The sequence below is a fragment of the Prorops nasuta genome, unplaced genomic scaffold (assembly GCF_024137725.1).
Source record: "Prorops nasuta isolate Cenicafe-Biocafe unplaced genomic scaffold, Cenicafe_Pnas_1.2 PNAS00008, whole genome shotgun sequence".
In the NCBI taxonomy this organism is placed as follows: domain Eukaryota; kingdom Metazoa; phylum Arthropoda; class Insecta; order Hymenoptera; family Bethylidae; genus Prorops; species Prorops nasuta.
Window position 1 is genome coordinate 9,187,194 of NW_027116805.1, and position 27,958 is coordinate 9,215,151.

The 27,958-nt window shown below is 38.6% G+C and overlaps 6 protein-coding genes across 10 annotated transcripts; 3 read left to right on the forward strand and 3 right to left on the reverse strand.

Moving 5' to 3' along the window:
- The first annotated feature begins 111 nt into the window (after positions 1–111).
- On the forward strand, positions 112–1,759 carry LOC136775751 (uncharacterized). Of its 2 annotated transcripts, none has more exons than XM_066730800.1 (6): positions 112–446; positions 509–634; positions 1,079–1,120; positions 1,205–1,272; positions 1,337–1,540; positions 1,619–1,759. In XM_066730800.1, exons 1-6 carry the CDS (start codon positions 113–115, stop codon positions 1,697–1,699), a joined length of 855 nt encoding a protein of 284 aa, XP_066586897.1. In that variant the 5' UTR covers position 112; the 3' UTR covers positions 1,700–1,759. The 2 variants fall into 2 exon arrangements, with proteins under 2 accessions (XP_066586897.1, XP_066586898.1); XM_066730801.1 differs by having other exon boundaries at positions 1,094–1,120.
- A 635-nt stretch (positions 1,760–2,394) lies between these two features.
- Positions 2,395–4,175, reverse strand: LOC136775749 (protein CNPPD1). The gene is made up of 5 exons (XM_066730799.1): positions 3,806–4,175; positions 3,643–3,739; positions 3,355–3,560; positions 3,158–3,286; positions 2,395–3,084 (listed from the first exon to the last, which is right to left on the reverse strand). Exons 1-5 carry the CDS (start codon positions 3,848–3,850, stop codon positions 2,395–2,397), a joined length of 1,167 nt encoding a protein of 388 aa, XP_066586896.1. The 5' UTR covers positions 3,851–4,175.
- A 203-nt stretch (positions 4,176–4,378) lies between these two features.
- Positions 4,379–8,904, forward strand: LOC136775748 (actin-binding protein IPP-like). The gene is made up of 8 exons (XM_066730798.1): positions 4,379–4,708; positions 4,805–4,894; positions 4,981–5,509; positions 5,578–5,743; positions 5,810–6,156; positions 6,228–6,574; positions 6,774–6,994; positions 7,061–8,904. Exons 2-8 carry the CDS (start codon positions 4,825–4,827, stop codon positions 7,295–7,297), a joined length of 1,917 nt encoding a protein of 638 aa, XP_066586895.1. The 5' UTR covers positions 4,379–4,708; positions 4,805–4,824; the 3' UTR covers positions 7,298–8,904.
- Positions 8,905–9,788: 884 nt separating this feature from the next.
- Positions 9,789–15,889, reverse strand: Sf3b1 (splicing factor 3b subunit 1). Of its 3 annotated transcripts, XM_066730794.1 has the most exons (10): positions 15,654–15,889; positions 15,371–15,549; positions 15,214–15,300; positions 15,025–15,151; positions 13,752–13,831; positions 13,502–13,669; positions 13,214–13,433; positions 10,429–13,117; positions 10,140–10,356; positions 9,789–10,065 (listed from the first exon to the last, which is right to left on the reverse strand). In XM_066730794.1, exons 1-10 carry the CDS (start codon positions 15,679–15,681, stop codon positions 9,907–9,909), a joined length of 3,954 nt encoding a protein of 1,317 aa, XP_066586891.1. In that variant the 5' UTR covers positions 15,682–15,889; the 3' UTR covers positions 9,789–9,906. The 3 variants fall into 3 exon arrangements, with proteins under 3 accessions (XP_066586891.1, XP_066586893.1, XP_066586892.1); XM_066730796.1 differs by lacking the exons at positions 15,025–15,151; positions 15,214–15,300; positions 15,371–15,549; positions 15,654–15,889 and adding exons at positions 14,155–14,223; positions 14,489–14,983; XM_066730795.1 differs by lacking the exons at positions 15,025–15,151; positions 15,214–15,300; positions 15,371–15,549; positions 15,654–15,889 and adding an exon at positions 14,155–14,983.
- A 117-nt stretch (positions 15,890–16,006) lies between these two features.
- LOC136775937 (endonuclease G, mitochondrial-like) lies at positions 16,007–18,157 on the forward strand. Its single transcript, XM_066731148.1, has 5 exons — positions 16,007–16,587; positions 16,726–16,922; positions 17,198–17,434; positions 17,627–17,807; positions 17,889–18,157. Exons 1-5 carry the CDS (start codon positions 16,309–16,311, stop codon positions 17,985–17,987), a joined length of 993 nt encoding a protein of 330 aa, XP_066587245.1. The 5' UTR covers positions 16,007–16,308; the 3' UTR covers positions 17,988–18,157.
- Positions 18,158–18,304: 147 nt separating this feature from the next.
- On the reverse strand, positions 18,305–27,762 carry crb (crumbs). Of its 2 annotated transcripts, XM_066731145.1 has the most exons (13): positions 27,635–27,762; positions 26,077–26,447; positions 25,836–26,016; positions 25,617–25,769; positions 25,196–25,529; positions 24,767–25,113; positions 22,865–24,504; positions 21,491–22,711; positions 20,287–21,431; positions 19,773–20,088; positions 19,132–19,449; positions 18,971–19,066; positions 18,305–18,801 (listed from the first exon to the last, which is right to left on the reverse strand). In XM_066731145.1, the coding sequence occupies exons 1-13, from the start codon at positions 27,657–27,659 to the stop codon at positions 18,574–18,576; spliced, it is 6,375 nt and encodes a 2,124-aa protein (XP_066587242.1). In that variant the 5' UTR covers positions 27,660–27,762; the 3' UTR covers positions 18,305–18,573. The 2 variants fall into 2 exon arrangements, with proteins under 2 accessions (XP_066587242.1, XP_066587241.1); XM_066731144.1 differs by having other exon boundaries at positions 25,617–26,016.
- Positions 27,763–27,958: the final 196 nt, after the last annotated feature.

Below are 27,958 nucleotides of genomic sequence, written 5' to 3' on the forward strand. Positions count from 1 at the left end.
AAATCAATAGAAATGCTCTGAAAAGTCCCTATTTAATTCAAAACATTAATTGGCATCCCTGGTTAGACCTCCTAAAAAAATAGGTTAGAGGCGTCATACTGTTTGTTTAAAAATGAGCTTGCCTTTGAAAGTCCTGCAAAAAACGCCAGGGGCTTGTGACAGAAGTATTTTTACAAGTGCAAATTGTCTTTTTTCTGTCAGACAAAAAACTTATCGCAGTAACAGTTATGGAGCATGTCAATTTCCAATTACATTTCTGACAAGTTTGAGAAAATTTCATACTGATAGAAATTTAAATCTTCCTGCAAATGATAGTTCAACCCTTGCTACCTTAACAAAGCAACAAGCTAAAGAACTTGTTCAAAAGTTGACCTTAGATGAGCGTAAAATTCTTAGTACTGCAATCAGTGAGTGCAAATCCCAGGAGGATAAAGCAGGATATGAAGGTATTTTTTGAATAGCAAATAAAGTATTAGTGCATTTAATATACATCAAGTTATATTTAAAGGTCAGTTAGCTGCTCTAAGATGGAGAAGTAAATTTGGTAGACCTAGTAAGGTTCCTTCTTTGGGTGATGTTGATCCTACAGGTAGCTACTGTACTGTTCCAGATGATTGGCTTGTTCGTAAATACGGTATGTTAAATAAAATTTTTTATATATAATTCTGTTTTCAGTAACAATACAACAATCTGTACTTCACAGTTAGCGAAAGAATTATTTTTTGCAGGCATTATATAGTGTTTTTTAAATTATGTTAATTAATTAATGTTGTTTATAATAATACAAAAATGTAAAATTTTAATAAAATATATTTTTCTTATATTGTATCTTAACGAGGATTTTCCTGAGTAAGTTTAGCAAAGATTCTTAAAATGCATGACAAATTTTCATTCAGTGTAAACAAGGAATGTATGTTACAACAATAAATATTAATATTTGTTATAATACTGTGTATTTAATGTCAGTGATCTATAAACATATTGTACTTTCTGCTTTAATTTTAACTGGCTACAAAAGATTAATTTAAGACAATTGTGTGTACAGTTGAATTTACTTAATTTGTTTGTTCAATTGCAGTTGAACATGTTCCAGAGCCAACTACAAAAGATTTAATACTTGGTAAATTTTCAAATCTATTTTCTTTAGAGAAAAGAGTTTACTCTAAAAATGACTTAATTATACTAAACAAATTTTTTCTTTCAGTCACAGTTAGTAATGCAATTCCTTTTATTGGTTTTGGCTTTCTTGACAACTTTATCATGATAGTTGCAGTATGTATAATTAAAGCAATAATTTTCAGTGAGAAAAGAAATATTTTAAAATAAATAATTTTAGGGAGATCAAATTGAGATGATCATAAGTGTAAGGTTTCCAATAACAACTATGGTGGCAGCTGCTCTGGGAAATACTGTATCAGATATTATTGGAATAGGTTCTGTGCATTATGTGGAAAGATTTGCTCAGAAAGTAGGATTTCAAGCACCACAGCTGACACCCATTCAGTTGGATATGCCTAAATCTAGATTTGCTGCCAATATGGTAAGATTCTAGTGACAGATTGTTAACAAATAAATTAAATCATGTGTACATATATACTAAGTATTGATTTCAATTTAGGGGCGAGTAATTGGAGTAACGATTGGATGTTTACTTGGCATGACTCCAATACCATTGATGGCTTTGTTCCATAGTAGTTAAAGCGTGAGATTCTTTAGATACTCCTTTCTACATGTCAATTCCTTCAGACAAAAGTTATTAGAATGAAATTGATGTTCATGCACCATTTAATCTTGTCTAGTGATAATTCTATTAACTAATAGTAAAAATTTCTATTTGTATATTTCCTCTTTTTTAGTTGATATTTACAGATTTTTTAACTTGTTAAACTGTTTTTAGCAAATATTTTCTTAACAAGATGTCACTATACAGTATGTATAAGAGAGCGCCTATCTTAGTAATTTATTGCTTATTAGTAGAAATTGATGTTGAATAGGTGTAAAAATGTGTATAACGCAGTTGACAATCCATTGGATTACTTTTTATGAAATATCTTGTTTCCTTATATGATTAAAGATAAAGAGGAAATTTTTAATAGGAAGGTGATTATTTTAAACAATACGTTTATTGAGAAAATTACTTTGTTAATATATGTATGTTATTTACAGTATGCAAACTGGTACAAAAAATATATCTATTTTCTTGTTTACTGGAGTTGTAAAAATATTTTATTTGTTTTTCTCATTAATTAACCTAATGCTGCTAAGTTTTTACCAGAAAGCCAAAGCTTCAATTTAAAAATAAATATTACTATAAGATTATAATTAGAATTAAAATGATAAATTTAATTCATAATCTCGTTAGAAGATAATAATTAAAAATTGAAGGGACCTCTGCTAGTATTGCCAATCTCTGAATGCATATTTATCATTTATACCAAGAACAGCTTTCCAATATTGTTTCATCATTGATTTCATAATAGATTCATCATTTTCAGTTATGAAGCTGTTTAAATCCATATAATATTTATCCAAATTTTTAGAATTTATAATGTCTAATGGTAGATTTGAGTCATCCAAATCCGAATATTGAGGAAGCCAAGTCATCATCGAATTTAGCCACCACTTCCAGCTTACATTATCGGTATTATTTTTCTCAATAGCAGCATATTCCATTATAGATCCTTTACATTTTAGACAGGCCTCTTCAAAGTTCGTAAGATTCTCATTAATTATATCCTGATCTATTACATTAACCATATTTTGCATATTATGCATAGGAATTATTTCTGTTTTGGAATCTTTATTAGCATAAGTTTTCACACTTAATGCAGATCCAGGTATATGGCTTCCGATAATCGCAGATATTACTAGAGTAGCTACGCCCGCAACATATGTAACTAAACATATGGAGGATGCATTAATAACTGTCTGAATCAAAGCTATTAATTGTGCTGTATTCATCAAACAGTTCAGCTCTGTATAAGAAAACCATCCCCTTCTCCTTGCTTCTTTGTATGCTACACTTTTTTCTAGATCTTGCAGTTTATTCCAAAAATCTTTATCGTGTATAAAAACAGACCAATCCTATAAGAATCAACAAATAAATTAAAATAATAAGAAAAAGTTATTTGCATTACAATATTTATACAATTCTTACAATAGCCTTTAAAAATTCCTTTTCCAGTTGATTTATTTCCAATACAGTTAAACCACCAGACTCTGCCCATTCTGTGTTATAAACATCATCTTCTTCACCATCATCGTTTAAGAATTTACTAGCTACCATCTGAAAGAAAAAGATAGAATAAACAAATTGTTCTTTCACCTAATATTAAAGTTTAACAAAATTTTTACCAGTGATACAAGAAATAGTTCTGAAGGTGCAACTTGTTGCAGATAATCAGGATTACAGTCCTTAAGTCTTTCTAAATAAAGTAGTGCCAAGACGAGAGAGCAGGGAGATACACAAGCATTTCTAGATATTTCACTAGCTTCCTCCATGTGCAGCCTCTCCAGACTGTGCTCAGTTCTTGCTTCGGAGAATAGCTCTGCTGCCAGCTCTAAAAGATTTTTTACAACTCAAGATGAGTGAATCCAGATTTCCTTTTTAACCTAAAAGAAGCTGATTTTTTCCAAACTTACCTGTTACTGGCAAACTAAGACAATCTGTAGCAGGTAGTTTAGCATAATAAAGAGACTTTGTGATTCGATTTAAAAATTCTTCATGATTTCCCATACTCTGTGAAGAGAAAACTTATTAAACAATTTATTACTTTTTAACATTACAAAGTATACAAAAGTTTACCTTGAGTTTAGGAGAGCTGTCTTCTCCTCTAGAAGTAACTGACATTTTATTATCAAGAATTCTCCAATCTTTGATTGAAATTATGAACGAAAATTTTGATTAAACGAAGAAACTCAAAATGTGCTCAACACACTCCACTCCAAAAACACAATATAGGTTTTATGGTTAATAGCTTAGCTGCAGTAGCATAGCCCGACGGACAGCCCGTGAAGACTGTATAGTCAGTTATGATGTTATGATGGTCAGTTATATGGCTTTATGAGGCCAAATAGACCCGTATCATATCAGTTATATCATATATACGACTTTCCTTTCTTTTACTACAAGCCAGATAATCATTAAACAAGTTAGAGCTAAAGTCTTTTATTTACTAAAAATAGACTTATATAACAAAAAAAGTATATTAAAAAAATATAATTAACAACCTGATGATAAAACAGATTTTATGGTGTAATTTCTATTTCCAATTGGCAGTGGGAGACACTGGGAGAGTATGTAACTAGTGTCTTTTATTCCTCTAGGACTTATCTGGTAATTTTTTTCTGTGCATGCACTGGCATACAGGCAAGGCAATGAACTGAACCTACACTTAGAAGTGATAATTCAATTACTAAAATGAGAGGAGACAGGTCGAAGTTGCCTTAACTGATGAGAGAAATATGAGTCAATACGAAACCATAGTATTACAGATTATTCAGCAAGAAAAACTAATAAGTTTAAAGTTGATGCGTAGAAAATGAAAAAGCAGCAACGAACAAGAAGAGCCCTGTGTCTGCCCAGCTCCAAAATCTCGTAGCTGTCATTTTGACATTTAAAGCTAATGTATTGAATCTCAAATTTCTCAAGTCTTTTTTTGGAACCATCTGCACCACTTTGACTCGTTCTTTAAATAGTTTCCCCGACGTACGTAGTTCTTCTTCTTCAATTTCTCGTCTGATTAGCCAGTAACGCTAATGTTTAAAGCAATTTCTATTCCTTTAATTTAATTATAACAAATAGTTAAAAATGAGGTGCTAGTGATGCGTTTGAAGGGGAAAAACAACACTAAATCATTTCACAGTGTTTACAAGGTTCTTTCTCGTATATGCCGTAAGTCGAATCAATTCTGTCATTAATTCTTAATTTTTTTTGTTTACAATGAGGCAACAGAGATTAATAATACTGTTTAATGGTAGGAGCAGTAGACAAAGGACAACTTGATGGTTTCATGGCGGATGGTGCAGGGCCACCATTAAAGAATGGCCATAATGCTAGCAGCATGGGATTTGCAAGCCAACCAGAAAAAGAAACCTCTAATGGCGCCTGTACCATGTACGCAGTGGGACAGTATGCTCCTAAGGTCCTAAGGAATTTAAACACTCAACGACTGAAGAATCAATTTAGCGATGTAGGTCTAGTTGCTGGTGAGAGCATTATTAGAGCTCATAGATCAGTTTTGGCTGCTGGCAGTGCATATTTTAATGCTATGTTCACTGGGGGCCTAGTGGAAGAACAGCAAGAACTTGTAGAGATTCATTCTATATCATCAAATATTCTTTCCATTTTGGTGGATTTCATTTATACTGGAGATTTTGAGATCACCCAAGATAATGTTCAGGAGCTGTTCGCTGCTGCAGATATGTTAGAACTAGATGAAGTTGTTTCAGGATGTATCTCCTATTTGCAGCAGCAGCTCCATTATTCTAATGCCCTTGGAATTTATAGGTTATATTCATTAATAATTAAATAAGAAAATTTAAAAATTAATATATTCAACCATTTATTTTTCATAGATTTGCAGAAGCACATAACAGGGTTGATCTCCTAGAAACATCTTTGCATTTCATAGAAGTAAATTTTCCTCAAGTTTCTATGGAAGAGGAATTTTTAGATTTGCCAAAAGAGCACCTTGTTCGTTTTCTCAGTAGTGACTTTATTCATATTGATACAGAATTTCAGGTAAGGAGGAAGTAATAAGAATAATTAATTTTTTTTTATTTTACTTTTTATATAAAAAACTTTTAGGTCTTCCAAGCCGCATATAACTGGATAATTCATGATATACCATCAAGAAGGTGCTATGTTTTTGAAATCCTAGGTCACATTCGTTTACGTTTATGTTCATTAGCACGATTGGAGCGAGTTATTTTAGACTGCAAGGATGCCAGTTTAATAGTTGCTTTAAGATCCATACAAAAAGATTTAACATCCAATAAAGGTTGTCTAGTTCCTCTACATGCGCAACCTAGACTATGTGCTAAGAAAAATATCTTAGTGATTGGTGGTTCCAAGAGAGAACCTGCTACTGATAGCTGGGGAAGGGCTGCAGAGAGTACCTATGAGACCATCCAAAAATATGATACTTTCACTGGGTAATTATTTAATTTGTAGTAAATTTTAGTCCTTATTTGAATTTGGTTTTTAATTGTTTTTTTCTTGATAGTGTTTGGTCAGAAGTAACTCCAATAGGGATAGGCAGAATACTACCAGGTGTTGCTTTACTTGATGGAAAGGTTTATGTTGTTGGTGGTGAACTAGAGTCCTGCATTATTGCCAATTGCGAGTGCTACGACCCTCGAGATAACGTTTGGATTTCTATCGCGTGCATGGTTGAGCCTCGCTGTGAATTTGGTCTTTGTGCCTTGGACAACAGCCTCTATGCTTTCGGTGGTTGGGTGGGTGAAGATATTGGGGGTTCCATAGAAATCTATGATCCAATCTCCAACTCATGGACGCTAGACGGGGAACTCCCTGATCCAAGATTTAGCATGGGAGTTGTTGCTTATGAAGGTAAAGTTTAAAAAGGGATAGAAATTTATAGAAAATTCAAAGAATCACACTATTGCGCACTACGTGTATTACTGTTTCTTTCAATCTTACTCTAAAATTCAAGAGATAAAGATACAGGCAATGTGTGTGTGTGTGTGCGTACTGGTAAAAGTGTTCAAATTCACTATTAAGTGCATTATAGTGAATAATTTCATTTCAGGTCTCATTTATGTAGTAGGAGGTTGCACACATAATAGTAGACACCGCCAGGATCTAATGAGTTACAATCCGGTTACCAGAGAGTGGAATTACTTGGCACCTATGCTAACTCCTCGATCTCAGATGGGCATTACCGTTCTTGATGGATACATTTACGTAGTTGGAGGCACTAATAAAAACCAGGAAGTTTTGAAGTCCGTTGAACGATATTCATTTGAAAAGGTATTCTTATTTCCTTACTGATTAAATTTTCCTTAAATGTGTTCACATTGAAAAATTCATTTGCAGAATAAATGGAGCATCGTAGCTCCGATGACCATCGGTAGATCGTATCCTGCTGTGGCTGCCGCAGATGGCAAATTGTATGTTATAGGAGGCGATCAATCTCAAGAAATCAACTTTTACCGGACTCAAATAACAATTTCTACTGTAGAGTGCTATGATCCGCATTTAAATAAATGGCATGAGTGCGAATCTTTGCCATCGAGCAGAGGAGAAGCAGCGGCTATTGTGGCTCCTTTCTGATGGATATTTTCCTTTCACTTTCACTTCATACGAGCGGTAGTTCGATGGCTTTGCGCTCTTTCACGGAGTATTATTTCTATCGAATACTTAATCATATAAAAAACAGAATTAATTGTACTCTCTCTCTCATATCTCGACTTATGATGAAACAGAGATTTGAAATAGGAATTTCTTTAAAAGAGTGCCGTTTCTACGAAACGAAAAGTGTTCGTTAAAGGCTAATAAGATTTCTTGCATTCTATTTAATATCATTACTCGCAGAAAGGACTGACAAGCCTATTACATTCCATAGTCATTTACCAAAGTTATCGAACCTATATTATGATATTATAATGTACTTTTTATAATCTCATATTAGGATTGAAAAATCTCTAAAATATTACCATATACAATTATAACAAACATTTAATACAAATATTTAAAACGTTTAATAATTATATTCATTTCGCAAATGCTTACTATATAGCTTTTCTTTCGTTTTTAAAAATTAATGTTTTACAATTTACACAATTAATTAATTGTTAGAACCGCTTTTTAACGAAGAACATTTTGTTAATAACCAGAGTCCCTTATTTTTTTATTTTAAAAGTCGTATAGTTATATTACTTAATTGCTGTCGTTTTGCTTAAGTATTAATATGTATTTTATAATTATTCGCATAACATGTATATAATATATTAGTAGTTCTAATGAGGAAAATATGGTGACGAATTTTCGTTTGCGAAGCATCGAAAGATTAAAGGAATTGAACTTGTAACTTCAACGATTGAAAAATCAAAACTGAGATTTGTTTGTTAAAGAATATCATTATGCAATAAATATCTGTAGCGCGTACCTTTTTTAATTTGCGTATAACCGAAAAATTGTTTAATTAATTGATGAAGACTTTTTATACAGATCAAATTATATCGTTTATGTATACGAGTCTCTTATAATCTGCACGAACAATCATTATTATCATTGATTGACAAATCTTGGCCAAAGACATTTTAACGGGATCCCCATACCGACAATATAGAGCGAAAACAGACCACGCGTGTCAACGATAATAGATAATTATTTGACGACTTATTTAAAATTCATTATAGCATCTTAATGACGCCACGAACTGTTGTTTCTAGCCAAAATAGATTAATGCGTTTAATTATTGCTTTTATAGTATACTTTCTTTTTCCGAAAATGACTATTTTATTAGAAAAAACAATTTGCAGCGTCACTAAAATTGTATAATAAGTTTGAAATCGACCTTCAAAAAAATAAAATAATTGGATCCTGTTAAAGCATGATAAAGCATCTTTATACATGAGATTCGTGTAGTTAAATAATTGAATTCGTAAAAGTATTTAATGTAAATTTAAGTATCAAGAGACACGGTAGTGCCTCGACGGCATTGATGTCAGTTTTTGGATTTGCGAGAGCAGATTCTTCGGCTGATCGTTCCGTCATCTCTTATTTATCGAATTAATTGTTGTGGCATTTCTTCAAATTTATACCCGCGATTAGAAGTGACTCTAAATTTCATTTTTATCATACGGGCGAGCAATTACATCATTATTCTTTAATAATTTCATTGGAATTCGTTTTTTTTTATTTAATAATTAAAAAATCCACAGAAAACAAGCTTCGCCTGTAAAAAAAGGCAGCAAGTACATAAATCGTTCAGCATATAAATAATATAGTAAAATAAATTATTCCAGTTAAAAAAATTAGTAAAATCCTAGTGTTAGGCAAGTATACATTTTTACCGTGGCAAAAGTTAAAATTTCGAAAAAAGAAAATAGTAACATAAAAAAATAATTTACTAGGTCCATAGTGTTTATACCTAAGCCGCCATCTTACAATACAATCAATGCTTGTCATAATGTTAAAATATGGCTTTTCAATGCCATTAGATATAACGGGCTCGGTCAGTAACTTTTTTGTGTTACTATTTTTTTTCCAAATTTTAACTTTTGCCACGGCAAAAATATATACTTGCCTAATATTAGGATTTCACTCATTTTCTTGACTAGAGTATTTTACTGTACTATATTATTTACGCTAGACGATTTATGTACTTGCCGTCTCTTTTTACAGGCGAAGCCTGTTTTTTGTGGGATTAAATATTCTCCATAATAAACCATCATTTATAAAACTTTCAGTTAACCAAATTTTTAACTTCACGTTGGAGAAGGGATAGAGCCTGCCTAGCTATTATAAATAATCAAGAGTACATACATTTTAAAAATAGTTTTGTCAAGGGATAATTCATATTATTTAATTCATGTAGCCTGTGAATATATTTTAGTAGACATAGTAGACTTTAGAAATAGCCTTATATTTATACAGATGTCAATTCATTTTCAATGTAATACTGTTGCTAGAAAGTTAATAGGAAATCGTCATACATAAAAAGCTGACTGCTTCAAATTACAGTTTTTATCTTCATTTTTCATAAAACTCATTGATAAATAAGAGTTTAAAAACCAATCTTTGAATAAAAAGAGATAAATAATTCTCGAGAAATATTTAAATTTCAATCTTGCAATTAATACATTGGCTACACTACTTATTACTCAATATAATATTTAACTTACGATGATATACATGTTGTACATTAATTCTATGTGTTACAAAACGTAATCCAATTCGTATCTTATATACTGATTCTTTGGATCATTCATGATTCGAGGGTATCCTGCGACCAGGGCGTCCTGACCACCGATGTATAGAGAATTGTAAATTTTCCAGTATACGTCGCGCACTTTTCTGGCCGGATGAAAAAGACCCTAAACATAACGATAATGTTATTTTATATAATATCAGACATTTTCTGCTTAACTCTAATCATCCCTATAATTACCTGCAATGTGTATTGCAATATTTTGATGGGACCTAGGGCTACTCTTAAGCCATCGACTGCATCCATAAAAGCTTGGACCAAATGGGGTGAAGTTTCAAATACATTTGGCCAAACATAATTCAGCAAATGAATTAATGCATCCTCGCATCCAAATCCATAGACTCCTAAAGCCATATGTTTTATAGCTGCGCAGGCTGTTTGCCTGTGAACCAAATCCCTAAAAGAAAGATTGATTTGTAAGATTAATGAATTATTTTTATATTTGTACAAACAAAAATAGTATATTCACCGATCCATGAGAGCATCCTCCAATAAAGGACTAACTGCATAAATATAGTCTTTGCCCATTTCACCAATGTATTCAAAGAGGAAAGACAAAGATTTTAAAACTCCATTCTGAACATTGAGTTCAGGTACTCTATATTCGTTCATCAGTGCTGGTAACACAGTGAACGGACTGCAAGTTTCAGCAACGATAGCAATAGCGACGGTAGTGCAAACTCGATTCTGCCTCTCCTGAACTTTAAGATTATTTAATAATGTAGCAAGCACATCATGTGGACCAATAGCCTTTGCGATATAACCAAAAGTGTTAACAGTAGCCCTACGAATTGCCTTTTTGTGTGCTTTCAGCAATTCTAAAAGTTCAAAACAAATTCTCATCCATTCACGAGCTGAAACGTACTCGGGACCCCTATCAGCTATTCTGCCAACAAGGTCTATGCAATTTTCCTGTACTTTCTCATGTCTGTTTTTCAAAATTGGAGTGAGCCTTGGTAAAAGGTCCTTGATAGGTGGTGTCATTTTCGTCATTCCTATGACGTTCACTATAGCCTTCAGCGCTCCTAGAATGCTCCCAAGGACCTCCGGGTATTCCTCACCCAAGTACTCGTAGAGCACGACACCTAAATGACCCATCAGTTTTTCTTCCTGACAAGTTTTCATTACCACCGCTATTCTTGAAATTAAATCAGCGGCTTGTTGCCTAACCTTGGCTGATTTGTTATTCAATCGCCACAGAATTGTACCACAAATTTGTGGTAAGTAGGCTTTAACTCTTTTCCCTAGTGTGTTGACGATCGTTCCAAAACCATTCAACATCACCACGTCCTCCGTAGTTTGTTCCTGGAATGCGTACAGGATTCCATCAATCAGTTGCTCCTCTAATCGAGAATCCACGTCAGCTGCTCCCAAGTTACCCATAATCTTCTCTATAGTCTCCATCACCATTTTCCTATATTGCTCATTTTCATCTTTAAGATCATCCACCACCCTATTGATAATTTCAGAAGCCCCGACTTTATTTGCTATCTCTACCGTTGTATCTACCAATTGACGATAATTTCTACGATCTAATGCCATTCTGTGGTTCCAGAAATGCTTAAAGAAATGTGGGAGAATTTCGTCCTTGATATATTGTGCTTCCACACCATCCGTTCCACAACATTGTTTCACGACTTTCAATACAATCTTCTTCATCTCTTCATCGGGAGATTGGAACTCACGGATCAGGATCAACATTACTTCACGAGTGTAATAATTAGCGTATTCAGCATCCATAAGGGGAATCAAATAACCAATAGCTTTTAAGAATGCAGCTAGACCCTTTCCTCTATGAGTACGAATACCTTTCCAGAGAGGCTTCAAGACCGAGTCAAAACTCTCTATACCATAAGGAGTAGCAGCTTCAGCCAAAGCTGCTATAGCCAATGCTGTGATTGTTCTGACCTTCTGCTGTTCGTCCACCAAACCATGCTCTATAATTTCCACCAAACTCTTCAAGTGAGGCAAAATTGCACAGCCCATAAGAATGGCGATTTGCTGAACAATTTTAATCCCAGTGTGCCTAGCTTGCCAAGATTTTTTGCTTCTACAAACAGCCTTCAAGAAAGGTAGCAAAGATGGGATACCAAGGGCTGATGCTACCACTGCGAAAGCTCTGGCTGTTGTGTTACGAACGTATTCGTCTATATTATCAATGTCAGGTCTCATTGTAGAAATCATTGTAGCCAGACCAGCAGCTTTTGCCAAATTAGAAATAATCTCACGTCCCTCCACACGAGCATAGTAATCCTCATCGATCAGCAGTGGTTCGATAACCACGAGAATCTTGTGCACGTAAGGTCTGACCAAATCATCCAGTTTGTATAAGATTCTGTCGATGACCTTGACGAGAAGATGTCGTTCCTGATCTTCTAAAGTGGGCGACATGAGTAGGGGAAGAATCTGATTAAAAAGAGGGCCAGCACCGAATTCTCTGGCCTTGTCAGTAATCTGTCTTAAAGCAGCTTTTCTCATTGGTGGCGTACCGTTCTTAATTTTCAATAAAAGTTTCATTATTTTTCGTTCTTTTTGCTCCTCGGGGCTTAAAGAATCTTCATCCACTTCAACCAACAATTTATCAAAGTATTGTGCATCTTCAGGTTTCATGAATGGAAGATTGCCTTTGGGCTGATTATCTACAAATTTTGCACTTTTGTCTTCTGTTTGGATAAAGAAACCCTGCGGAGTTCCGGCCATGGGCGTCGGAGTAGCTGTAAGTTTTCTGGCAGGGGTTCTGATTGGAATGTATCCTGCTGGTGGCTGTAGAACTTTATATCCTGGCGGGAAAAGAGCGTCCAACTCATCGTCGGAAAGAGGTCTATTGCGTTCGTCGATCTCTCTTTCCCATCGATAAGCTTGTAGCTGCTCTGGGGTCATCGACATCAGATGTCCAGGAGTCGGTGTAGCCATTCCCATGGCTTTGGGTCCAGTAGGAGTAGTTCCACTGGGAGTCATAATAGACGTTTGATGGGGAGTTGTTAGTGGAGTCGCAGGTGTTTGAGGCGTCATTGAACCTGGTGTTTGATTAGACGGCGTCTCGTCCCATCGACTGCGTCGCTTACTGGCAGAAGGAGTTGGTGTTTCTTGAATCAAATCACCAGCTACTCTGTCCGTTCGTGGAGTTTCTGCCCAACCACTACCGTGACCAGGTGTCTCTGAACAATAACATCCAATTAATAGATCTCTCTCTCTCTCATTCACGTCTCTTTCAATAATTTAAAAGTTTTATAAAATATATTTTAAGCCCTCACCCCGTTCCGTTTTTGGAGTCTCGTCCCATCTGTTTCTACGACTGGAACCAAGAACTTTGTCGTGTGACGGTGTCTCCCTACCAGGAGTAACTGCTCCAGGAGTTGCATGACCTGGTGTGGAATCCCACATTCTCGTGCTCACTCCAGGAGTCGCTCCTGGCGTTTCTCCTCCTTTTCCGTGTCCAGGAGTTTCATCCCATCTTATAGCTGCTGGTGTAACCTGCAAAATAATCTAATTAGTTTTGCGAAAAAATTTTTTTGCGAATCGGCAATGACAATGATAGCTACGTCTGCATTGTCCCACGATGTTGGTGTGGATGTGGTGCCAGCCACTTTTTTTGCTACTGGTGTATCATCGGTTTGATCCCAACGACCTCTTTTTTTTGGTGCAATCTTCGGTTCTCCATTAGCTTTCAGTGTTCCATCCTTAGCTTTCTCAGCAAGCTTTTTTCTTAACTAAAAAAGGCATTTGAGAATCACTTCCCTGTTCTCTACTTAATTTTCTTAAATGGTAATCTAATATTCAATTTGCATTTACCTCGGTTTCTTCTCCTTTGAGCATTTGCTCTCGCATAATCTCGGTATATGTTCTGGAGCCGACATCAGGAGTTTTTCCGCCTGAAATCAGGAATCAAAAATCACGCAAAGCGCAACCATTAGTTTTATCATTTAAGAAATTCTCAATTTTTTCAAAATATTTATCTTGCCAAACTGCCCTAATATAGAAACTATTTCAATGCCCTCAGAATATTGCTGATATTCCAAGTGAACTACTGGATTCACTCTCATATCCACACTGTTATATTAAGTGATAAAAGATGCTACATCAATATTTTTCAAATCAATTAATTTATTTGTTCTTCGTCTCAATTTTTGTATTAAACACTTGAACAGTGGGTTTGGGAGAGTTGCAGCAGTAGGCTGGCATGTGACATACGTACGTGAAAATTGGGAGCCAAAGGGAGCATTTTCCTGCTCAAGTCTTCCACATTGAAAAATACTTTAGCCATCTAAAAATCAACTCATTCTCGTTATTAATAATATTTGCACTCAAGCCATTCATACTATTTAATCTCACGGCGGATTTTATACGATATAATAAAACTTTGGCTACATAAATGTTTTATTTAAAATTTTAATAACTTAAATTTTGATTAATAGTTCATAAGATTGCATAATCAAAAGCCACCATAAAATGCATATACTTTCAGTAGCAAGTTTTATTAGATCTTTTTGAAAGATAGCATTTTTGTGACAAATCAGTCTCAGCTTAACCTTCAACATAGTATCCTCGGTAAGCAGATGTTTCCAAATGTGAAGACCATCACTAAGAGTGGAAAAAAATGTTTACATTAGTAAGTATTTCGAATAAATTCATTCAGTCACCTCATTCATACCAGATTATTTTGTAATCACTTCCACATTAAAGTATTAATTATTACCCTATATGAAGCTGATGAGATAATTATTCAGTGAAAGAGAGAGAGAGAGAGAGAGAGAGAGAGAGAGAGAGAGAGAGAGAGAGAGAGAGAGAGAGAGAGAGAATTCATAAAAGTGACATTCATTTTTATGAAAATATCCCTACCTTTCTATTGGTAAATATAGCTTAGAATATACACCGACCAATTTTTTACTTCAAAACAAAAATAATAAATTCATGTAGAATATAAAAATATTAATAAACTTGCATATAAAACAAATTATAAATTTTTTACTCTTGAATAGAAGCAACATATATTTTAAAATCTATGTGTTCTAATTACCTGGTGCATTTTTTGTAAAATAATTTTAAGAATGAAAGAAATACCAACCGTCTGCAAATGGATCAACTCTTTCAGGAGAAATAATCATCCGTCTTCTTTTTTGTCTATATTCATCCTCCCTGTCAGCAATTGTAGGTCTTCTCCTATCAGCAAACGGATCATAATCCTTTTCACTCTGTCAATAAAAAAATTGATAATTTACTAAACTTTAAAACAAATTTAATAAAAGATACATACCTGAGCAATATCATTAAGTAAAGCTGCCGGTGCTGTATAGCCAGCTCTTTTGCCAGAACTAAATGTGTTTGGTTCATAGTCCTCATCCTGCAATTGAAACTTATTAGATTCTAAAATACACTTATCGAAAATAATAACTCATTGATTTAACTCTTACCTCAAGCTCGTCATTTGCTGCTATTGATGTAACATAGCCATCAAACTTATTATTCGATCCATCATAAATATCCTGATCATAAAATCCAGTCTTCCCTAGCCCTACTTGCTCCTTTTCCAATGTAGCATTCTGTATATCTTTCTTTTTTGACTGAATTTCTCGAATTTGGGCCTCGATATCTAAAAGAAATCATTGAGTAAGTTAACCTCTAAGAATCATTTCAATAAAACTAAATTAAATTTAGTACAAGGTACAAATCTCTTATTTCAAATGATAAAAATACCTTCATGTGTCCTGGGAATAGGATCCATTACGCCAAATTTTAACAAATAGGCGAGTCAGACTTTCTCGAGTATTTTTATTATTAAACACTATCTTCTCAAAAAACTTATAAGATTGATCGCGAGCTTCGCGACGCGAAGCAAAGCGAAGTCAGCGAAGATCGATAAAATTTATATAGATAACTTCGCACGAGAAGATTTCAGACAATGTAGTACCATTTTATATTCACTAGGTGTCGCAACGTACAGATTTCAAAAATAGGGTGTAGGGTACGGGACTCTTCACTCTCCTCAATTTCCGTCATCTATGATGATGATGGCATTCAGCAAGTTCAGTACTTCAGCTGACTTCAGCAGAGACAACTTGTTGAGGGTTGGCTTGGGTTGGCTTGGCTATGGCTCTTCTAGTCTAGCAGAAGCTTTGACCGCTTTGGCTGCTGGCAGTGCTGGCGCTGTTGCTGAGTGCTGCTGGTCCGCTGGTGGTAACGTGGTAAACTAGTGGTGACAAGACTGACAAGTCTGGTAACAGACACTAAGCACTCAGCACTCAGCAGTTGAGCAGAAGCAGATGGTCTGCTGGAGACGTGGAGACCGAGCGAAGCGTACAAGTGTAGTATATACTTTTACATTTTTAACTTTCTTTTTTCGTTTTTAAAAATGAATAGTGCATCGTCAAAAGCAATATTCGGATTAACTGCCCTCACTGGTGCCAGTTTTGTTGGTTGGGTCGCAGGAGTCCAATACTCGCTGCGAACCAGAAATCTTCATCCTGCGAAAAGAGACGATCGGCTCGTTGTCTCTGAAAATGTCAGATCTATGCCAGGATTACCACTGTTTGGTACGGTTTCTGCGGCTAGTCCCATACTTCCATCTAACGGAGACGTCCCCGAAATGGGTTCAAAATTTTCAACTGTCACTGCTTCTAGAATTTCACAAGTAATCATTAAATAAATTCTTTGTAACTATAAACTTAACATAACCTATAAATACCTAACCTAATCTAAACAAATTTATAATAACATTACAGAGTCTTCCTGTTAATATTGCCTTTCTTTTTTCATCCTCTGTAACCAGATAATGAAGTATGGCTTTCCTGGACACGATACGATCAGATCTTACGAGGATTTCGTTTTATCCTATGACAGAAGAAATCGGGTTGCTCACTGGGTCTTTGAACATTTCAACAAGGAAATGCTCCGTTCTAACGAAAACGCCGTTGACCGTTCAAAATGTGAATTTAAACCTGATGAGAGCATACATCCTTACTTCAGGTACTATCTTTGATCTTTTATGTGTATAGTTATCATGACAATTGACCTGGAAAGAAAAATTTACACTGATTTACTCATACAGCCAATAGTTTTTGGATTCGTATCTGTCATCTTAGTATAATATATTCTGACAACATTTCTTAGTAAAACAATTAAGTTTTTTAAGTTTAATATTTTAATATTTACATAAAAAATGTCTTGTCCCCCTCTCCAATCTCTCTCTCTCTCTCTCTCTCTCTTCCTCTAATTATTATTCTTTCTTCTTTTCCCTGCAGATCTCAAAACACTGATTATAAAGGTAGTGGATACGATCGTGGTCATTTGGCTGCTGCTGGTAACCACAAGAGGCATCAGACTCATGTACAGCAAACATTTCTGCTTTCAAATATGGCACCTCAGGTGGGTCCTGGATTTAACAGAAATTCCTGGAACCGGTTAGAAAAATATGTAAGAAGACTGGCTGATGCTTACAAAGAGGTTTACGTCTGTACCGGTCCTCTTTACCTTCCCAAGTAATATTGCTTGCGCTCTCTCCCTTTCTCTCTTTTTTTGGATGCAATCTGAGTTACACATAAATGGGTATAAAACATAGTTCCTAAAAGAATGTAGGGTAAACTATAAATTCTATGTGTAAATCGTAATGCATCCCTCCTTTTTTTCTTTCATTAACCATTGGTCACTCAATGCCTTTCACATCTCTGCAGAATCGAATCTGACGGGAAGAAATACGTCCGTTATGAAGTTATTGGCTCCAATCATGTAGCGGTACCAACTCATTTCTATAAGATCGTAGTTTGTGAAACTCACCGATCTGAGCTCGAAATGGAAGCTTTCGTCATGCCCAACGTGCCCATAGATGACGCAACTCCTCTGCAAAACTTTCGGGTAAAATATTGTCGTTTTCTCAGCCCTTCTAGATTAATAACCCCTTTCTATAGTTTTATTACTTTCGTTTTTTCTCCTCAGGTACCTCCGGATACCGTTGAACGGGCTGCCGGACTTTTATTCTTTGACAATATTTCTCGCGATAAATTGACAAGGATCAATGGAAAAAAATTAAAATAGTTTTTAACGTGTGCTACTTTAATTCATAAATAATTACAACAAGAGTCAATGCACTTGTAAATGTTTATGTGTGATAATGCGTAGTCGCGTGTAGGTGTCTTATGCGACATGTATATATGTATATAATAATGATCATCGTATTAATATGAATACGCTTATGTACAATTTTACGTCATACTACACTATTAATCTATTCTACCAATTTCAGTCTTGCAACAACGATCGGTCTTATTCGTTTCGATCGTTGTCAATCTTATTGGGATTGAGTAGAAATACATTTATGTACAAAGAGTGGGTTTCTCGGGACTTTTCTCGTCTTTCGTCGTCATTGCTTTGGTCGTGAGATACTGCATGGATAAATGATATGAACATGTTCGTGAGGCATGATTTCATCCGTGTTCATCTATCCTTCCACTATGTACAAAAAAAAAGTAAAAGTAAGATTCTAAAAACGAGCGCTAGTCGTTCATTCTAATTCGTTGCAATCTCCTGTTGGAATGTAGCACCGCTCTTTTTTTCGTTAAGAGCTGGTAAACATGGACGGTAATATAAGGACACTTATCAGACACCTCCTTCGAAATTTATCTCAGATCAGTCTCTCTTCAGGCGGTGGTTTCATCACGTTGTCCATTTCCACTCGTGGATTGCTAAATTCCTGCGCGCTTGGACTGTACGTCCCACGAGTTGCTCGTTTTTTCCTCGCCATCATGAAAAGCGCTATCAACGATCCTGCTGCTACGAGGAAAAGACAGCCGACTATTGGTCCTACTATCAATGCTATGTCCAGAGCTTGACTTCCCAAAAAATGGCTCGTCTGAAAACATATTTTTTCTGTCAACAAAGTATAAATTGTATTTTTTCCTTCAATGTATTGCCGATATAATCAATAGACTAGAAGAAGGTATACAGTAGAAAACTGAGCAATTCATCGCTTCTCACAAGTTAATTATTCTCTCCAAACGTATCTGAATGTTAAAACTCACCTCTGTGCAGTTTTGTCCCGTAAAACCAGGCGTGCACTGGCATACGTAACCGCCATCGTCTTCACAATTACAAGTACCACCGTTCTGGCAATATTCCTGCCGATAAAACAGTAGAGCTTCCTTAGTTCTGTCCTCCCCCGTTTTATCAAAGTGTGTCTTACCTCTTTGCAAGGATCCACCGTTGTACAAGTGTGACCACAATATCCATCATAACACAGACATCTATAAGTACCGGGCCCGTTTTGGCATTCGCCGTGACCGCAGCTAATGTTTGCCTCTTGACACTCATCCACGTCGTAAGAGCAGTCAGCACCGTAAAATCCAGTTCCTTCGCACTCACAAATGTAATTATTTACTCCGTCGTGGCATCTGCCATCGTTCTTGCAAGGAACGTTACCCTTGGAGTCCGGAGCGCAGTCATCGATGTTGATTTCACAAAAACGTCCCGTGTATCCGAGTGGGCAGGTACATTGAGGAGCCTGTGATTAATTTTTATATTTAGTGAACGTCAGTGGATGGAATTATCACGAATCAAGGTATCTACACTAAGCGTGCACCGAGTGTATCTCTATCCTCTGCTTTCACATTAATAATAAAAAGATAGAGATTCATTCAGTGCGCACCAGTGCGGGTCTTCAAATTCACGATTAGCCACAATGGTCACACATTAAAAAGAATGCAATCAGAGTTAACGCATATATTGTTTCAACTTGATAGTAAATGTAAAATTAGTTTTGCACGCGTAGCTCAGAATGCACTTCAAATTACTATTATTATTAAAATTACTACATTTTAGTCACACCTGATAGAGAAAATCGCATCTTCCACCATTCTGGCACTTTTTCTCGCTACAATAAGGAATGTCGCACAGCGCCCCCTCGTATCCAGGCATGCAGCTGCAGGTGAAATTGTTTCCAGTGGTTGGATTGGCGATATCCGCACAAGTTGATCCGTTTTTGCATGGTTGACTATCGCAAGTAATCGAGCGAAAGAATTCGCAGAGATCACCAGTGAAATTATCCGGACACTCGCATCGGAATGATCCAGGCAAATTGACACAAACACCATCGTGCTTGCAGGGACTGCGGGCAACGCACTCGTTGATATCTTCCCCACATCTGTAAAGGAAATATTAATAAGATTGAAGAATGTGCTACAAAGTCGAGGAAAAGACATCGTTTTAGCTGCACTTGTGCACTATATGCGATAGACATTTTCAAACCTAACCATAAAATCGAAACAAAGAACAAAAATCATTAGAGCGAGAACTAGACAGTACAAGTAAAACTAATTGAAAAAGTGAAAATGACACTTACCGACTGCCTTGCCAGCCAGGGTTGCAGACGCATGTATAATTTGCTATTCCGTCGAGGCAACTAGCACCATTTTGACACTTGTTTTCAAGGCACTCGTCGATGTTGAAGGAGCAATCGTCCTGATCGTAGCCCGCGGGGCAATCGCAGACATAGCTGCTCAGCATGTCGTGACAATAGCCACCGTTCTTGCAATCGGTGTCGAAGCATAATCGACAACCGATTCTGTCATGAACTACGCTATTCTTCATGCTGCTGTTGCTACTACTGGCATTGTCCTCCTCCTCTACCACCTCCAATGCCAGATACTCTAGAGGTGTGAAATTAGGATTCTGATAGACTTCCTCATAAGTAAAGTAGTGCAGCAGCATACCGCCTATCCTTACTTCCCCGATGCAACCTTTGAAAGGTTTTGAATTCTTAGTATTCGTGTATCTAGCCCCCAGTGTCACGGTACCGGTCGTCAATAACTGGTACCACGAGGAGTAACTAAAATTCTGGCTTGTTAACCTAGAACCCTCCTCGTTAGCATTCTCGTTCTCGCTCTCATTCTCGAATCCGCATTCCATCGACCGATTGTTCAGCTTTATCAGGATGGTTGTCCAATTCCCATTCGGTTCAAGCTTGCCGAACGTCACGAGGCCTCGATTCTCCTCGTCCAGATGCCACGAGATCGTTGCTCGATCCTTCTGGACGGACACTGTAAAATGTTGCTGAATGGTGGGATCTCGAGAAGCCAAGTGCATCAAGGTACCGCCAGTATTGGATCTATAATCGATTGTAATCTGCTCGATCCTCGATTGCGTCGTGAAGTTCGTCGAGCGCTCCGCACGACCGTACGAATACGAGAAGCTCGTGTCATTGCCGTCAAAGGTAGCATTTGCGATGCACTCGTAGCCATCATCGAGATTCTCGCATCGCGAACCGGATGGGCAATCCTGAAGCTGACAGAATTCCATCTCTTGGCAAGTCTTGCCAGTATAGCCTCGGGGACACTGGCACCAAAAATCATTCCAAGTCACGTGGCAGGTGCCATTGTGGTGGCAAGGGTTGATGGCGCACACGTTGTCAGAAACAACGCCTGGCAAGATTTTTGCCTTGTCGAAGGAGACTTTTCCAAATTGTATGGGAACTGGAACGTCAGGTGCCTGATGGAAAAAAAACAACCTTGTTAGCTGGATAATCGATTGCAAACTCCTATACTGACCTTTAGAGGGAAAAGCTCGACAACCATTGTGTCGGTACCGTTTGAAACCTGCACATCTTGAATGATGCCTTTGAAATAGTGCCTCGAGGCCGTTGCTCTCTCACTATCCGTTGTCCGGCGATCATTGGTGTTATGGACAGTAGTAGCGTCGACTGCATCCTCGGGAATACCACCCAGATAGAGGACGGTTACATTGAGTTGGCCAGAAGCACTAATAGTCTTTCTGAAGTACTCTGTACCGTTTATCTTAACTTGTACCAGGGTCACGTTTCTAGCCACCTGTATCAGGTGATTGTTTCCATCGTTGAGCTTCACGCTGCTGACCGTGTATGCTTCGGTGCCGTTGAATTGAATCTTCACTAATAACTCGCCGTTCTCCAGTTGCGCCGCTATGTAGGTAGCATCTTGAAGCTCCGCGCCAGGAACAAGTTCGGAGCCCAGATAAAAAATGTCTCCTCTATCCTGCCTGGTACGAATGAACATGGAGATGTCTACGATTGATCTGACGGATCTTCGAGCAGCCTGAGATACTTTTACAGTGGCATAACCATTGCTGGTATTCTCATGGCCAAAAGTGGCCGCTGTCATGTTGTACTGGCAATTGTGGCCCAGAAAAGGTCGTTCGCATTTGCAAGAAAAATCCCTCCATCTGTCGGTGCAGTGACCTCCGTTCTTGCAGGGATTTGGAGAACATTGAGGTTCGCGAGGACAGCCTGCCTCGACTTCCTTAGAATGAACGGTTCTGGAAGTGGTGCTAGCGTAGACCCATTCTCCATTAATGACTACGTCTTCTATGCACCCGACAAAAAACGGTGGTCCATGCGTCAACTTTCGCAGATAACTGATGGTACCACCTACATAGGTAGTTGGAAATGATGTATGATTCGAATTGGATGCCTCGTTAAGACTAATTGGGTAGATGGTTTGCTCTTCATTGGCGGAAAGCACCAAATGGGTCGAATTGATGGCCACAAAGACCTTTTGCCAGGTCGAATCGTTCAGTCCGCTTCCAATAAATACTCCCTCCCATTTGTTCAAGAGGCTCGAGTGCAGGTTAAGCTTGCCGTTCACTAATTCAAGGATGTAAAACGTGAGTCCTTTGCCAATGGCGAGCAGACCGTTCGGCAGTGTTGTTCGAAATCTAAACTGTATGTCGTAACCCTCGTCTCGAGTAGTATTGACCAGAACGTGAGAGTTACCGTTGAGTGACATGGTCGTTACCTGAGAATAAGAATTGTTTATATGGGTAACAGTATAAATATATGGTACCATGGACGAATTGCGAAGAGAGATATAATGTCTAGAGAGAGAGAGAGAGAGAGAGAGAGAGAGAGAGTTAAGGGAGGCCCATAGAGAAAAGGTTGAAAAACTTACATGATCACAAACGTCACCGTAGAAACCATTTGGACAGGTGCAGTTAAATTTGTGAACGGTCTCATTGACGAGATACGGCCAACACGTCCCTCCGTTTCGACAAGCCTTTCCCTGGCATCCGATCAACGCTACGGAACAATTTTTACCGCCATAATCCGGCTCGCAATTGCAATAATAATCGGCTCTGCCATCTATGCAAGTACCGTGCTGGCATGGAGTATACCTCTTACACTCGTCTATATCGTGCTGACAATGATCGCCCTCGTAGCCGTCGTCGCACTCGCAGGTGTAGCTACCGATTCGATCGACGCAGCTTCCGGATAGACAAGGATTGCTCTCGCACTCGTTAATGTTCAATTCGCAATTTTTACCAGTCACACCCTGAACGCAGAGACACTCGTAACCACTGGCATTGGCATAACTAAAATTTTTAGTGAACACGTAAGGCAGATTCAAAGCATCGCTTTTGTACAGCTCCTGATTGGACTTTTCCAAACAAGTACCGTTGTACTGGCATGGCGAGCTCTCGCACTCGTCCACGTCGAGCTCGCAGTTCTTACCAGTGTAGCCCGCGTAACACTGGCACTCGTAGTTTTTTATCCGATCGACGCAATTGGCTCCGTTTTTGCATGGGCCAGACTCGCAATCGTCGATATTGTTCTCGCACCGATGGCCTTGAAAGCCCGTGTCCGAGCAGTCGCAAGTATAATTGTTGATGGCATCGATGCATTTGCCAGAGTTGAGACAGGGCGTGGATTGGCAATCGTCGATGTTGACTTCGCAGTTGAGGCCTTCGAAGCCGGGAGCGCATTTACAGCTGTAGGTGGCGACTTGGTCGAGGCACGTTGCACCGTTCAGGCACGGCTCGTTCTCGCACTCGTTTACATCAATTTCGCAGCTTTTGCCAGCGTAACCCGGCGGACATTCACACTCGAACGTATTGATTCGATCGATACAGGTAGCGTTGTTCTTGCAAGGTCCGCAGAGACACTCGTCTATGTCGATGTCGCAGTGATCACCGGAGAATCCCGGCCGGCAGAAACAATTGTAACTTCCCTGAGTATTAACGCATATGCCATTGTTGCACAATGATGCCCCGTGCAAGATGCACTCATCTACGTCCCGCTCGCACCGTTCTCCTTCATAGCCGTTCTTACACTTGCAGACAAATCTGCGCGGAGAATCTATCGAAACGTCCGTGGCTGGATTGACTTCAACGCAGGTGCCATTGAGACAAGGCTTGCTGGTGCAGTCCAGCTGGCCAGCGGGAGAAACGGTGCTGCAATTCAGACACACGCACTCGTAACCGGCTATACCATCCACGCAGATCGTCCCATCCGGGCAGATAACGTCAACGCAATCGTCCACGTTCGCTTCGCAGAGCTTTCCCTCGAATCCATGCGGACACTCGCACAAGAAGTCACGACGCGAACGTATGTTCATTTCTTTGCACGTGCCGTTGTTACGGCAAGGATTAGCCAGGCACAACTCCATTCCTACGTCCCTCTCGCGTTCGCAATTTTCACCTGTGTAACGTTCGGTGCAATTGCAGCTGTAACCGTTTACCAGGTCAATGCACGTGCCGCCGTTTTTGCAGGGTTGCAACTGACAATCGTCCACGTTAACTTGACAATTCTTTCCTGAAATTCCATACGGTTTCACATTAGTTCTTTCTTTCTTATACTGCCGTTTCGAGGCAAATGCCTAATTCAATTTTTAAAGGTTTTAAAAAATACAGCTTCAGGGAATACACATTGATCCGGTTTACGGAAGTAGAATCTGTTCCCTTCAAGAATATCTTACACTGGTTTTTTAAATCGATCAGGCAAAGATGGAATTAGGACTCTTTCTCGGAACGGCAGTGTACATATATCTAATATATTATACAATAGTGATTCGTACCAATGAAGCCTGGTTTACAAACGCACTGAGGACCGCGAGCATTCTCAACGCAGATGCTGTTGACGGGACAGGCTGCGTTTTCGCATGCACTCTTCAGTTGACAGAACCGGCCGGTAAATCCTGGGCGACACTCGCAGCGAAACGTGCCAACTTGATCGATGCACTCTGCGCCATTGGCACACGGCTCGGAGAGGCACTCGTTCAAGTTGAGCTCGCAATTTTGACCTTCGAAGCCAGCAGGACAATGGCACGTGTATCCACCATAATTATCGTAGCACGTGCCTTTGTTGAGGCATGGCTTCGCAAGGCACTCGTCAATGTCGATTTCGCAATTCTTTCCCTCGTATCTGACATTGCAGGTAAAGAAAACGCAATATTAAGAACTGGAAGAGCTCGGGTGATCAGCTTAACCTAGCTTATTACTCTTACCCAGTTCTTTCACATTTACAAGTATACCCATCAACGCCGTCGATGCAAATACCCCCGTTTTGGCAAGGATTCGAGAAACAATCGTTCACGTTCACCTCGCAGTTTCTTCCAGTCCAGCCGGATGGACACTCGCATTTGTAATCACTCTCGTCGATCGTTGTTGTACAGACACCAGCGTTCTTGCAAAGATTCACCTTACAAGGCAACCTTGGTTCTAATTCCAATTCGCAGAGCCTCCCGCTGAATCCAGCCTGACACTGGCAGCTGAAGTCTCCTCTCAGATCCTCCATACAAATCCCACTGTTCTTGCAAGGATTGCTCGAACACGGTGGACCTTAACATGGTTATTAGATGGAAGAAAGTGGGGGAAAAAAAAAAAAAAAAAAAAAAAAAAAAACTAGAGACCCTGTGTAATATTTACCATTGTCGAGCTGGCAATTGGTACCGGAATACCGAGCGTAGCACTGACACTCGTAACGATTGTCGTTCAACGGTACGCATTTGCCATGCATCGTGCAACTCTCGATGGTGCAAGCACCCATTGCGATTGTTGTACTATCGTGAGTTGAACCACCTACGGACAGAAAAACACGAGTTAAAAAAGATGTAATTAGTCTTTTAGTGAAATCTGTCGGCTTACAGCGTAAAGCGTTCGTGGGACAAGGACCCATCCTTGCTCCATTGTTAATAGTTTCGTTGAACAAGATACCCGGTCCTTGCAGTATGCAGCCCTTGAATCTTTCGCCTACTATCAAGCTACCGTTCTCATCGTAATCCGGTAACGTGAGAATAGCACTGTTGAACGACGCATTGGCTATGACCTTTGACCGAGAAAGAGGTTAGTTTGTGAAGAAAGCTTGAAAAGAACAAGAAAGACAAACCTGCGTATGACCGGCTGCGTTAAGAGTCAAATTGCCGAGTCTGAAAGATAGGTTAACATTGTGCCAAAGATTGTTGAGTAGTTTGGCATTCAATCTGGCTTCGTATCGTTGCTTATCAACGATAGCCACGAAAAGCAGCCCATCCTCGTTCACCTCCAGACTGATGTAATCCTGATCGTTGTATTTTTGTCGGAAGAGTCTGCCTCCCTCGCATGTCCGGAAACTGAAGCCGCTGTGTCGGTGTACCGAGACGAAAGAGGCCAAACGCAAACTGGATGATCCATCGAAATATGCTTCGCGTTCTTGTTGTTGCGCGCCGGAGACGGGGACGGTGATTATTATTGTACCCGTCAACACTGAGAGGAGAAGCCCTGCGATGAAAAAGCATATGTAAACTTACTTGATATTTAAATCAATACACTTTATTAATTCAATTATTAATACAAAGTAAGTAAAGTAATTTTAAATTTTTGTCTTATGATGCCTCTATGCGTAGCTGCATGCTATCAAGTTCCACCTCGAATGACCTCTTCTCCACGCTCTTCCCCGTGGCCGCTTATTGAGCTCTTCTCCTATTGGGTACATCCCCTCCATACGTTCGCTCAAATAGAGAGCGCTTACTTTTAAAGCTAATACATAAGAACAAAATTCAGCGTTATAATGACGTCATCGACCGTGACAGATTATTCCTAGCATTCAAGTCACCTCGGGATCGTACAAATTCATCCTTTGGTGAAAAGCTATACAACAAAACGAAAGACGATTTAACGATTGATTTCAATATTATTTCCTTATTTAACAGATCCGTGCCATTGCGCGCGGTTGTAGCTTTATACCTAGCCTATTCCTACTAAGAAAATGCTTCGAACAATTTGGGCGGGTAATCTTCCAGTAAAAGATGCTGTAACGTATACGTATCGGTTCGTCGAAACACGTTTCTGTCTTTTGATTAAATAAAGTCCTCTAATTTCTTTATGTATATATATATAGAATCGCGAACGTGAACAATACTTCAAATTCCGCAAAAAATTGTTTAGATCAAACGATAACTTTTTTTGTGCATACAATGAGAAAAATGGAAATAATCGTGCTGTGAGAAGAAAACAATGGTGTCTACGCCACTGTGCATCGTGTCTCCGTTGGACTTTCAAGCGAGTGCTGTTACACGTGAGAAAACGACCGACGGCGGAAACCTCATCGGTTCTAAGGCTTCTCTTGGTTCTATCAAGTGGAAGAGAGAGAGAGAGAGAGAGAGAGCGAGCGAGCCTCTCGACTGACCTTATGCTGACGCAATAAATTATCCGTTAAATGACAGGCCACTCGAATACTAGCTCTAACACTATCATTCTTTCCCAGAGAAATTGTGCTATGCTGACTCTCGTTCTCCTCTTTTCGATAATACTGGTCAAAGTTTTGGAAATCGAAACGTGGCGAGGTAATCAACCAATGCCGTCAGCCGTGTCGTGTCGTGCCGCGACGTGTGAGGTGAGTCACGACTCGGAACGCACACGATGGCGAACGTGCAGAGTGACTCCCTAGTTGCTTCGCCATTGCTTACCTGTTACTAACATTTCCGGCCGCATTTTTCACAAAATTTCTCCGTTCTTTCCCTCTTCCCACTGTTCATACGGATATCCCTCGTTCCTCCGTCCAAGAGTCCCACTATTTACAACACAGTTGCCATTTCTCACTAACCGATTTATCTGCGAAGCCTCCACTCTAGACGGATCGTGAACCAACGACTCCGCAGCACCGATCTCAACTGTGTGCATACATATATAAATATTTATGTTTACACACCCACCGACGTGTAACGGGTTTCGCACAGTTTCTTGATTATCTTGAACGAATAAAAAATGTGTATAACGCATGGGCCATCTGT

Bases quoted from the DNA above. Each gene is read 5' to 3' on its own strand.
- LOC136775749 (XM_066730799.1), bottom strand. From the start codon at position 3,850: ATGTCAGTTACTTCTAGAGGAGAAGACAGCTCTCCTAAACTCAAG. The intron at 3,561-3,642 runs GTAAGTTTGGAA...AAAATCTTTTAG, and splicing joins TCTTAGTTTGCCAGTAACAG to AGCTGGCAGCAGAGCTATTC. The intron at 3,287-3,354 runs GTAAAAATTTTG...TTTTTCTTTCAG, and splicing joins AACTATTTCTTGTATCACTG to ATGGTAGCTAGTAAATTCTT.
- LOC136775751 (XM_066730800.1), top strand. From the start codon at position 113: ATGAGCTTGCCTTTGAAAGTCCTGCAAAAAACGCCAGGGGCTTGTGAC. The intron at 447-508 runs GTATTTTTTGAA...TTATATTTAAAG, and splicing joins GGATAAAGCAGGATATGAAG to GTCAGTTAGCTGCTCTAAGA. The intron at 1,273-1,336 runs GTATGTATAATT...AAATAATTTTAG, and splicing joins ACTTTATCATGATAGTTGCA to GGAGATCAAATTGAGATGAT.
- crb (XM_066731144.1), bottom strand. From the start codon at position 27,659: ATGCGGCCGGAAATGTTAGTAACAG. The intron at 25,530-25,616 runs GTAAATATTACA...AACCATGTTAAG, and splicing joins CAATTGCCAGCTCGACAATG to GTCCACCGTGTTCGAGCAAT. The intron at 18,802-18,970 runs GTGAGTTTTAAC...ATATGTTTTCAG, and splicing joins CGGGACAAAACTGCACAGAG to ACGAGCCATTTTTTGGGAAG.
- Sf3b1 (XM_066730794.1), bottom strand. From the start codon at position 15,681: ATGGATCCTATTCCCAGGACACATGAAG. The intron at 13,434-13,501 runs GTAGCTATCATT...ATTATTTTGCAG, and splicing joins CATCGTGGGACAATGCAGAC to GTTACACCAGCAGCTATAAG. The intron at 13,118-13,213 runs GTGAGGGCTTAA...GTTATTGTTCAG, and splicing joins GACTCCAAAAACGGAACGGG to AGACACCTGGTCACGGTAGT.
- LOC136775937 (XM_066731148.1), top strand. From the start codon at position 16,309: ATGAATAGTGCATCGTCAAAAGCAATATTCGGATTAACTGCCCTCACT. The intron at 16,588-16,725 runs GTAATCATTAAA...CTCTGTAACCAG, and splicing joins CTGCTTCTAGAATTTCACAA to ATAATGAAGTATGGCTTTCC. The intron at 16,923-17,197 runs GTACTATCTTTG...TTTTCCCTGCAG, and splicing joins AGCATACATCCTTACTTCAG to ATCTCAAAACACTGATTATA.
- LOC136775748 (XM_066730798.1), top strand. From the start codon at position 4,825: ATGCGTTTGAAGGGGAAAAACAACACTAAATCATTTCACAGTGTTTAC. The intron at 5,510-5,577 runs GTTATATTCATT...TATTTTTCATAG, and splicing joins AATGCCCTTGGAATTTATAG to ATTTGCAGAAGCACATAACA. The intron at 6,995-7,060 runs GTATTCTTATTT...ATTCATTTGCAG, and splicing joins AACGATATTCATTTGAAAAG to AATAAATGGAGCATCGTAGC.